General features: G+C 41.3%; 2 protein-coding genes across 8 annotated transcripts in view; both read right to left on the bottom strand.

The window, feature by feature from the left end:
- LOC116844507 (TGF-beta-activated kinase 1 and MAP3K7-binding protein 2) overlaps positions 1-2,070 on the bottom strand; it is a 35,542-nt gene extending 33,472 nt beyond the window's left edge. For 6 of the 7 annotated variants that reach the window (XM_032816095.1, XM_032816096.1, XM_032816093.1 and 3 more), the window contains exon 1: positions 1,927-2,069. The gene's annotated coding sequence lies outside the window, so the exon portion shown is untranslated. Of the gene's footprint in view, positions 1-1,926 lie in introns of all 7 variants that reach the window. The other variant, XM_032816099.1, reaches the window with a different exon arrangement.
- Positions 2,071-3,548: 1,478 nt separating this feature from the next.
- Positions 3,549-6,259, bottom strand: LOC116844509 (chloride intracellular channel exc-4-like). Its single transcript, XM_032816102.1, has 3 exons — positions 5,923-6,259; positions 5,390-5,716; positions 3,549-5,185 (listed from the first exon to the last, which is right to left on the bottom strand). Exons 1-3 carry the CDS (start codon positions 6,169-6,171, stop codon positions 5,105-5,107), a joined length of 657 nt encoding a protein of 218 aa, XP_032671993.1. The 5' UTR covers positions 6,172-6,259; the 3' UTR covers positions 3,549-5,104.
- Between the last annotated feature and the right edge of the window lie 5,016 nt (positions 6,260-11,275).

Raw genomic sequence — 11,275 nt, 5'->3', positions numbered from 1 at the left:
TATGTATGTGTATACATATATATATGTACATATATATATATATATATAAAAAATAGAATATCTATTTCTGTTTCTCTGTAAACTCCTAAACCCTTTGATCGATCTGGCTAAGGCTTCCTTAAGATCTCAAGAAAATGTATATTTTCTTATTTGAAAGATATTTGTATTGACATAAGTAAATATGTTATTAATACCTGCCGTTTATATATATATATATATATATATATATATATATATATATATATGCTATTTCTTAGATATTTTTTCTCTGAGTGTAGAGTGAGACAAATACACAACCAGCATTGAAAGGAAAAGGAACCAAGTTCCAGTGGTTAGTTCAGTTAAAAATAACAGGACTCTAAATAGTCGCAGTGTGTCAAAGAAATGCCCGCTTATTTGCGTTTCTACCTCGTGAATTTACGACTTTACGCAAATGCGTAAGAACTTACTCGCTTGCATGCAAATCGCGCCGTGTATCTCTGTCTCTATTTATCTATTTCTCTCTCTCTCTCTCTGTCCTTTTTTTTCTTACTGTTGGGACGGAATATCCAATCAAGATTATCACAAGTCGCTTACGCAAGTATTGAAACCAGCACGAGTTCCGGGAGCATGGACTTCGAATGGTAGCGGAGGTGACTTGGCAACTCGAAAATTTCCCGTGTCTTTGAACTCTCTCTGTTCTCGCTAAGCGAGGGATTAAATTTCAATTGAACTTTGAATTGAATTCCAACGCTAGTGGATACGACGCAGAGCGTCGGAGAGGAAGCCGAGGGATAGAGAACGAAAGAGGCTCGCGATTCGCTAAATTATAGACAACGAAGATTAGACCAAATTCGAATGTATATTCGTATGTTATTATTTATCCCGTATTTGTCCTGTGAGATGCAGTAAACACCGATAAGGACAGATGGAACAAAGACCTGTTATTGCATACCCGAAAAAAACAATCTCATTCTTCATGGAATCATCTTATATACGTGGCTTTAAGAAGATTCCACTGAAACCCCAAATGGAAAATATTCTAACCGCCCAAACAAGAACTCCAATTGCTATTTCCTATGTTTTAAACGAAAGCTTTGACCGAGAGAGTCTCTTCTACTTCTCTTCTAATGAGAGAAAAGAAGTAACACTCAGTGCTCAGAGTATTTCCCGTTTGTTTAAGGTCCTCTTGAGGCCACAATCACAAGAATCTCACTAAAGACGAGATTATGAGTCTGTTCTTTTCAGCTGCACTGCTGAACTGCAAGAAGTTAAAGATGAGAAAAGATATACTTGTCTCATTTTAACTCATTGCATCAGTTCAGCAGTGTAGCTGAAAAGAACAGACCATATATCTTTCGGGTGCATTCACGTCCAACATGAACCTTACAAATCACGGACCTCCTCCTTTGTCTGAAAAGGTCTCAGATCGCAGGCGAAATTCCATCCGGGACTATATAATGACTATTTGTACAGATTACTGCTATTTGGAACAGATTTCGTTATCACAAACTAGTCAGGAAGCGAGAGAAGGGAAAGCACAAGCGAAACAAGAGTGTGTATGTGTGTGTGTGTGTGCGCGCGAGAGAGAGAGAGAGAAAGAGAAAGAGAGAGAACTAGCGGCCCTACAATGCTCGAATCTCTAGAACGCACACGCATTGTTGTTGCGGTGCGGTGTATCCATCCGGTGCATTCCATCGCAGGTGTATTTTCGTGCCGCGTGGGGTGTCCGACGCGAGTAAAAGTCAGAGTGCGCTCCGCTCCGCGCTCCCTTCCTCCTTCTCTCGACAAAGAGTACGAGACGCCGTCGCCGTCTTCATCGATACGGACGACGACTACGACGACGACGGCTACAACTACGACTACGATCAATCCGAAGAACACCGCTTTTAGACCCGAACTTTAGTCCCCGCGACGATTGAACAAGTAGACGACGTTTCGACTCACCGGACGGCAACCATCGGAAACGTCCGACGAGCGGCTCGCGCTGCTTCTGTGCACCACCTCCTCTTATTCTTCTTCTTCTTCTTCTTCCTTCTCCTCGTCCGCGGCAGAAGGAAGGGGCACTCCGGTCGCTCGCCGAGAGAATCCGCGCGCTTTGTCGTCCACCGCAGCGCTCTCCTTCTCTCTCTCTCTCTCTCTCTCTCTCTGTGTCTCGCGCGCGCGCGCCTTCACTCGTGCTCGCTCTCTCTCTCTCCCTCTCTCTGTCGCGCTCGCTCCGCCGCGGTCCCTCTTTCTTCTCTCTTCCCTCCCTCTATCTTTCTCGTTCTCGACTTTCACCTGTCACCTGTGCACGCACGCGGCCGACCCGCACCGGCCTTCTTTGTCCAGCGCTCTTCTCTCGCGAAACGGACTCTCGAGACGACAAACCGCACAGCTACCGTCCGTCGGAGCCACTGATCAGCTGTGCACTGCGTACCGACCACCGCGCTGCTCGGCACCAGGTCGGTCGACCGCTGCCGCGAGATCCCGCGCACGACACCCTCCTCCCCGACGAGCGCGCGCCGATTTTCTCAGAGCAGCGCGCTCGAGAATGTCGCGACGGTCGGCCGAAACACGGAAACTGGCGTGATCGCGTAATCAAGATGGCCGCCGCGCCGACAAGTGCCATCCTATTTATGAATGGAAGACGCGTCATAATAGTTCGCCGCAGTCACGCGGCGGAGGGGCGGCGCGGGCTATTTTAAAGCGCGTACGAGACTCCGACATGTCGTACGCGAGTCCTCCGGATCTTCGCGCAAAAATACCGCGCTGTGACCGCGGCAGGGAAACTGGAGTGACGAAGTGGCGAAAGTGACGGAGAGCGCCGGTCAAAACCGAGGAAAAACTCGCGGATAATCTGAAAGTTGCATCGTTCCGAGATGAGATGGTTTCTTGCCATTTCTGATCTCGCGAATGCCACGACTTCGCGCGCAGAACTTACCTCATCTTCGCGTACCCGTCGTACAGATGCGATTTTTTTTTAATATATTTAAAATTACTACATATATTGAATAAACGTAGCATCCTTTGATCGTCATTGAGTCCTGGCTACTTGCTGTGGGTATTTGATTTATGACGCCAGGTGTGGCGAGAAATGCATGCTTGGAATTCTTACAATGTCAAAATGAAAAGATATAACCAAAAAATAACATTTGCAACCGATTAATCATACCCCTAAAATATTTCGAACATTTCTCTTTCTCTCTAACAATCTATAAATTCAAGATTAACGTGAGAAAATAATGAAGAAAAATATTGCTTAAATTAATTAAGCTTCAAAATATTGCATGTCACATAAATTTTATGGTTATTTACTGTAAAGCTAAAAGAAAGTATTTGAAGTAATTTAGAGATTTTCTGAATCGATTGTAAGAGTCATTTCTTGGAATATATCTTCGTATTTAGATGTACCTTTGAAGAAATTCTGGGAATGAATTTCTTCGCTTTTGACGTCATCGACTAAAAGTAGAGTTCCGTGAGTAGGCAGGAGCCTTATCGATCATTAGGATTACGTAGTACAGAGAGACAAAAGGACTTGTTGTTCGCATTGGATATTTTCGCTGTAATAAATAACGGGGTGTAACGGATTACTGTAAACACTGGTATATTGACATTTCTACGGATATATAAACCAAAATAATAATATATAATAGTAATAATAATTATAATAGAATTACTAATACGGAATAACGAGTAGACACAGTTGCTCGTTTTTCGTTTTCTGCTTTTAGAGCGCAGTGAATTGTGTATTAGTGTAAATAAGCGGAGTCGAGATGCTGCTCTCTCTTTTTTTTTAAATGCTTTCAACTCGTCCGACTCGAGAGAGAGAGAGAGAGAGAGAGAGAGAGAGAGAGAGAGAGAGAAAGAAATGTTGCCGAACATTGATCACTCGCGATGATGCCTGTCTTCCGTTTCACCTCATTTATAACTCAATAGACAAACGTGCTAACAATGAAACGGGAATAACAAGATGTCTCGTACTACGTTGCGGAATCCAGAAGAAACGTACGCACTCTGGATCGCGTGTTTGACGAAGGACGCTTCTCCTTCTACGTATATCGGAAATGATGCACCAGCCGCACGATAACGCGTAAAACCTTAAAGTTGTATTAAAGGAAAAACCTGTTTTTTTGCAATTCCATACCTTTAAATTCATTAATGCAAGTGAGTCAGTCATGCTTAAGTATCTTGATTCTTACGATATAACTCTTGTGATACGAAGGAGTGGTGACGATGGAAAAGAAGAAGTCTAAAGTGCAAGAAAACCGTTTTTATGCTCGCAACTTGGAAACAGTAACGCAACGTCTCACAATTCGTACTCCAATTTGGTTTACCTACGTTTTATCCTACATGATAATAGTACGTCTCGCGAAATAGTACTTCTATGCGAAAGAATCATTTTTACAAGATCCCAAAATTATATAAGCAATGGCACCAATTCAGTTGTTCCGTTCGACGCATACGTTTCTTTTGCATTCACCGTTTGTCGGTTTCCGCGGCTCATATCGCCGGAATGGCGGAAACCATCGCTTCTTCCGTGAATAAACTCATTCGTTAAATCAACAGTAGCAAATTAAAATCTTACTAATACTACTCAGGTCAAAAACTACGTACACCTGTCGGTACGTAATGGGAAAAAGTATAGCAACGAAGTGGGAGAAGAAAAGAAGGAGATAATCTAAGAATTTCGTTTGTAAGATTTTTCGAAAAGCCTTAAATGCACTTGTACACGTTTTCGCGTCGTTTGCGGTAAAAAAGCGTTCACATCTGACTCGAATCCTCGCAGAAATAGAAGACAAGGAGAGAGAAAGAGAGAGAAGAAGAAAGAGAAGAGGGCTCGATGACAGACAATCTAACAATGATTAGTAGAAAATATGAACCGATCAGGAACGCGACGACGACCGCGAGCTTGGCAGCTGGGAAAGACAGAAGTCCCAACGGACTCGATCGATCGTTTTCATTGCTGGTATTTATCGCTGATATTAAATTACAAAAAGGCGTGCCGTTGAAACTCCGCTCCTGAAGCGTCGATTCGTCGTCGTCTCGCTAGGCCGGCCGATCTCGATGTCTAATCGAAGTCACACGATCGCAGACTCGACTTCGAGGGAAAGTCCGCACGCGCGCGCGCGCGCGTGCGGTGTGTCTAGTCGTCGTTCACCTCGATTGGGATACTCGTGGTGAAGGTCGGCGTCTCCAGCTCCTCGTGCTTCTTCATCTTCATACTCTGCAAAACGGAGAGCTTGTTATAATCATATACACGTCGGAAGACATACAAAAATTGCCGGTTTACCGCGACCGACACAAAGAGAGAGACAGGCAGATAGTTGCAGGCGTAAGTTAGACGTCGAGAAACGCGGCAATTATTCAATTCAGTCATGTCGACCGGCAATTATAAGGAAGCGCGCGAGGGGACGCGAGCGCGTCTCACCTGTTGCAGTTTATAGTGGTTAATAATATCCTGATCAGCTGGGCAGCTCTGCAGGAAAGCGTCGAGCCTGTACATGTGGTGCATGTACCGCCAGAGGTGTACCAGGGTCTCCGGTATCTCGAAGTCCGCGAAGTACTTGCCGGCGACCCTGATATGCTGTAGCCGCGGCATCAGCTCGCAATCGAAGCAACACATGGTGTCGCCGGTGAGGAAGCGCGTGCCCTTGCGGCCCAGATGCTCGTCGATCTTGCGCAGATGCGCCATCAATGACGACGACTTAGGATCCCTGTCCTTTTCCTTCGCGTTCAGCAGCAACAGCTTGAGTTTCTGGAAGGAAACGAGCAACGCGGTCACAGCATGTAGTTTCTCATCTAGTTAGGGAAGGAGAGGGAACGGGAAGAAGAGAGAAAATGAGAGAGAAAGAGAGAGAGAGAGGAAGGGAGAGAGACATAGCTCAGCTTGGCGACACTTGGGCCGCTCGATTAGTTTCACTTTCAACCGGATTAAAAAGAAGAAGAAAAGTCGACACTCACGCTGAACAAGTTCTCCACGAGAGTGGCCACTTCCTTATCCTGTACAAACAGATTGTGCCCGCCGGGGATGTTCTTCATGATGTGCCGCTCGATCTTTTCGTTCTCCAGTATCGCGTCGCCGTTGTCGATCAGGATCGGCGGCGGCGTGGCTTGGAAGTTGGTGCGAAAGTCGGGCGGCGGCTTCTGCATGTCCACTGTGGTTACTTTCAGCGAGATCGTCTTCAGCTCCGCCAAGAGATACAGGTCCATGAAGTACTCCTGGCAGAACAGGCAGGCGCCTTTGCGACGTCCATCGATCGTCGATGCCTGGAAAACAAGATTTTCTCTGTTAAGCCCGTGTCACATTACGGATTGCGAAGATTGGAACTTGACCAATTGGAGCCAAGTAGGTCAAGATCAAAGTGCATTGATTCGTCAAAATCTAATCTTCAATCCGCAATCTTCCATTTCCAATCCGTAGTGTAATTCTGTGTAACCAATGCGATGTAAACTTTGCAGAAAAATGTCAGTGTTCTGTCGATAAAGTTTTCAGCTTCAGCATCCCCTTAAAGGCCCTCGAATTGTCTCTCTTTTTAATGACGTTAGAAGAAAATGCATGTTAAAAATTCTTGCGAAATACATTAAAATAAAAAAAATATATGTATATAATATATATATATAAAATAAAAAAAAATATAATATATACATATTTCATGGAACATTCTGGTAACTTTTTAAAATGAAATATTGTCAAAAACACTCTAAATAGCACATTTATAAGGTTTCAACTGTCCGATCCTAAGTGGTCCCTATTGGTACCAGTAATATTTAAAGGGTTAAAGCAAAAAAGAAATGCAACATGGGCTTTGTTAAACGCGCGTCTCCGGATTAAAGGGATGCTGAAGCTGAAAACTTTACCAACAGAACACTGACATTTTTCCGCAAAGTTCGTATTATCCATAAAGTAACACTTACGATCGATTAAATAAATCTGTGAAATGTTCTTGCATTTCTTGCATTTGCTTTAACGCTTTAAATATTACTGGTACTAATAGGGACCACTTAGGATCGGACAGTTGAAACCTTATAAATGTGCTATTTAGAGTGTTTTTGACAATATTTCATTTTAAAAAAGTTACCAGAATGTTCCATGAAATATGTATATATTATATATATATTTTTTTTTATTTTATATATATATATATATATATATATATATATATATATATTATATACATATATTTTTTTTATTTTAATGTATTTTGCAAGAATGGTTACACAGAATTACAAATGCTTTCACGCAATGAAAGTACGTGCAAAGATAAATAGGAGCATTGCTCGATATGTGATAAGAGCGAAGAAAAAATTTTTAATGTAAAATCTTAAGCTGTCAGCGTAATATTTGCCTGATCCAAAAGTTCCCGTAGCTTGTACATACCGAAAGTGCGAATGCTCTAAGCAGAAAAATTTTGAAGAACATTGCTCTACCTTCGCGTCTGGAAGCATCTTCGCACCTTCATTTGGAAGCTTAAGGGGATGCTGGAGTCGATGACGAACTCGAGCAGTGTCGATAATGTAGAGACGATTGTCACTAACATAATCACGCTATCCTTTTCGTATTTCTTGTATATACAGAACTTACATGAATGTGTGTCGCTTTGTTTTGTATTCAACCTAACCATATATGTGTGGGAATCTTTCTGTAAACTTTTTTCGATATTTTTAAGCTTCCAAATGTATATGCAAAGGTACAGCAATGTTCTTCAAAATTTTTCTGTTTGGAGCATCCACACTTTCAATATATACAAGCTGCGGAAACTTTTGAATCAGGCAAATATTACGCTAACTGACAGCTTGAGATTTTACATTACAAATTTTTTGTTCGTTTTCGTCACATATCGAGCAATGCTCCTATTTATTTTTGCACGTACTTTCATTGCGTAAAAGCATTTGTAATTCTGTGTAACCAACACATAAACTTTGTAGAAAAATGTCAGTGTTCTGTCGGTAAAGTTTTTAGCTTCAGTATCCCCTTAAGAACATCGAAAAAGTTTGCAGAAAGATTTCTACACATATATAGTTCAGTTTTCCGTTAAATATGGTAAAACAAAGCAACGCACATTTATGAAAGTTCTGTATATAAAAAAAAATACGAAAAGGATAGCGTGATTATGTTAGTGACGATCATCTCTGTATTATCGACTCTGTATTGTTCGAGTTCGCCATCGACTCCAGCGTCCCTTAAGATGAGGAGAAACTGGATTGCGCTAAATGTCAAGATATACTCGGAAATGTAAATTTTCAGCTTCATATTCGTTATACATCCTCATACGCCGTTCCTCCGCAACGTTTTCCCAGCGCTTATCTGCAGCGCGTTAACGCCAGCATGCAAATTCCGCGGTATCTCGTGGATTCGATTATCCCGCTGTATCTTTGAGCGATAAGGAGTCGTGCCAGCGAAGCGTTGACGTCACCCACGCAACGACAAAGACAACTAGTGCATGTACGAATACTCTGACAACGGCGAAGCCGCTCTATCCCCGTCATCGTTTTTCCGTCCAATCGGTCGAATCGAGATGGCCGAATTTGCGCTACTTCCGTTCTTGTTTCTCTCGATGTCACGGCTTATTTATTAGCTCCACCACGAGAGAGAGAGAGAGACCCGCTCTCCGCGACTGTCCTCGAAAAATCTTACGTAATCTGCGTCAGTCTCTCTCTATTATCTCTACTTCCAACTCTTTTTTTATCTTTCTCTCCTCGTCTGCTCGTCGCTCACATAGACGCGATATTCTCGACTCCAAAACATCGCGATATTTTTAGAACACATGGATCGCGCCAGTCTACTTCGTAAATAAACGTTCATTATGTTTCTGTAGCGGGAGAGAGAGATATGACTTTTTTTATATAATTGAACTTTCACATTTCTACTGATGTCTCGCCAGTATTTAATTTAATTTCCATCTTCCACGCTTTCTTGTCTATTAACCTTTCGACCGCAAAACTCGCTGCACGAAATGTCATGTCCAATGCGGGACAATCGTACGGGACACAATGGATCCGTCGTTCGAATATTCCGCCCCGCGATCAATGCTCGTGATCCTTCACTTTTGACCGGTGGGAGAGTTCGAATAACAAGCCACACATTGTGTAACGTAATCGTTTCCCTCCTCGGCTCTGACCGTGATCGCCTCTCACGGCGTATCGCCGTAATTTCAGCAAATCGAATCGCAGTCCGCCAACTCGCGCGCCGACAACGGCGATTCTATTTTCATCCGGACGTTAACAATCGGCTTTACTACTGCCCCGACGGCGCGATTGCGAGACGTCCCCCGGGATCTGACGAGCCGACCGCGATTAAAGAAGAGTCATCGGATATCACGCTCTCGCCAGGTTCTTTGTATGCATATCGTGCATCACCACTGCCGTTCGCCACCGCGGCGATGCCGTTGTCCCGCACTCTTCAGCATGCGTCATGCACAGCCATAGATATAATATGCGTAGACTCCACATACAGAAAAGTGAAGCCAACATGTACATCAGCTACCTCTGTTCTCTGTTTTTCCTGCACAGACAAAGTGTGCAATAAGACTTAAAGGGACTGGAGGATCAGATTGCCTGAAAATCGTGCTTATTCTTTCACAATTTTTTTATGACAAACTGAATGCAAAAGTGTTATTTTGACGTGTATTTATACAACATATAAAGAGAAGGAAAATGTAATTTTGATGATCACATACTCGATATAAGTGTATGGTACATGTACATTAAAATATATTTCGTTTTTCTTTTCAAGGTTGTCATTCTGCAGTAATATCTTGACTTTCGGTGGTTCATTTAAGTTGAATTTTAAGTAGAAAATTTCCGTAAGCTTGTCGTTATCGTGTGAACCACTGACAAACTCGTGAAAATATTTGATTTTGAAATATTAATTTTTTTACTAAAAACTGAAAATTTAATAATATTTCATTAAGATACTTGCAATTTTGTTAACTTTTACTCAATTTCTATTATAGTGGTTCACACGATAACGACAAGTTTACCGAAATTTTACCTTAAATTTTACCTAAAATTTACTTAAAATTCAGCTTAAATAAACCGCCGAAATTCAAGATATTACTGCAAAATGACGATCTTGAAAAGAAAAACGAAATATATTTTAACTATATATTTTAAGGGCATGTACCCTTATATTGAGTATTTGATCAAAATTATATTTTTCTTTTCTTTATATGTTGTATAAATACATGTCAAAACAATATTTTCGCATATTCATTCAGTTTATCATAAAAAATTGTGAAAAAAGCCCAAACGCTCATTAACGTCCAAATGTGTTGAAATTTTACGTTGATTTGAGCCATTTATTTTACTACGGAAATGAGATTATTATTTATAAAGAGTACCATTTCTATCAATTTCGATGTCGCTCTATCGAATAGCATTGAGAAAATTAAAAAAAAATCGCAATTTATGCAAAATGTTTGCAAAATAAAATAAAAAAGCGCATGCTTTTAAAGCTAATTTTTTTTTCTTCTGCTATTTTCTTCATGAAAATGTGTTAATATCTCGGGAAAGTATCTAAAACGTGTTCCCGAGACTAACTTAAAAAATATGCCATGGATATTTTTTTCAACAAACATGGCGGTACCAAAATGGCGATCGATTTGAAGCGTTTAATTCGAATTTTTGCTTATATTTGGTTATCAAAATTGTTTCAGAGTCAATAGTACTACAATACATTACATAGTAACACGTTTTATGGTGATACTAACACGTTTTTATGGAGAAAATAGCGGAAGAAGAAAAAATTAGCCCTAAAAACATGCGGGTTTTTATTTTATTTTGCAAAAATTTTGCATAAATTACGATTTTTTTAAATTTTCTCAACGCTATTCGATAGAGCGACATCGAAATTGGTAGGAATGGTACTCTTTATAAACAACAGACCTCATTTCCGTAGTAAAATAAATGGCTAAAATCAACGTAAAATTTAAGCACATTCCCATATAGCACAAATGTTCAACAGATATCCTAAGAACGTTCTAAAAATATTCGAATATTCTACATTCTTAGGATATCTATTGAACATTTGTGCTGTATGGGTTTGGGCGTTAATGGGTTAAGTAAGACTTTTGCTTGCCAGTCGGGATGCTGTTGCGCTCTATAATATTATAGGAACGAGAAGTGGATGCACGCGCAACAAAAAGGTGACAAAATAGAAAACTGTAGCCCCTCTATTCTCGCTCTCATTCTAGATGTTGGCTTCACTCAATTAGACGACAGAACGAAGGGCGTTCGGACTCCATATATATTATGTCCATATGTTCAGCGCCGAGAGAGATTGCTGCTCTTCTCTGCTGCTCTTCGCGCGCGCCCG

This window comes from Odontomachus brunneus, unplaced genomic scaffold (genome assembly GCF_010583005.1).
Source record: "Odontomachus brunneus isolate Ranch 3 - 2012 unplaced genomic scaffold, Obru_v1 Obru_scaffold_042, whole genome shotgun sequence".
Classification (NCBI taxonomy): Eukaryota; Metazoa; Arthropoda; class Insecta; order Hymenoptera; family Formicidae; genus Odontomachus; species Odontomachus brunneus.
The sequence above is the reverse complement of the archived record's forward strand: the minus strand, read 5'-3'. Positions and strand labels throughout refer to the sequence as shown.

Bases quoted from the DNA above. Each gene is read 5' to 3' on its own strand.
- LOC116844509 (XM_032816102.1), bottom strand. From the start codon at position 6,171: ATGGACCTGTATCTCTTGGCGGAGCTGAAGACGATCTCGCTGAAAGTA. The intron at 5,717-5,922 runs GTGAGTGTCGAC...GTTTCCTTCCAG, and splicing joins TCGTGGAGAACTTGTTCAGC to AAACTCAAGCTGTTGCTGCT. The intron at 5,186-5,389 runs GTGAGACGCGCT...TCCGTTTTGCAG, and splicing joins ACCACTATAAACTGCAACAG to AGTATGAAGATGAAGAAGCA.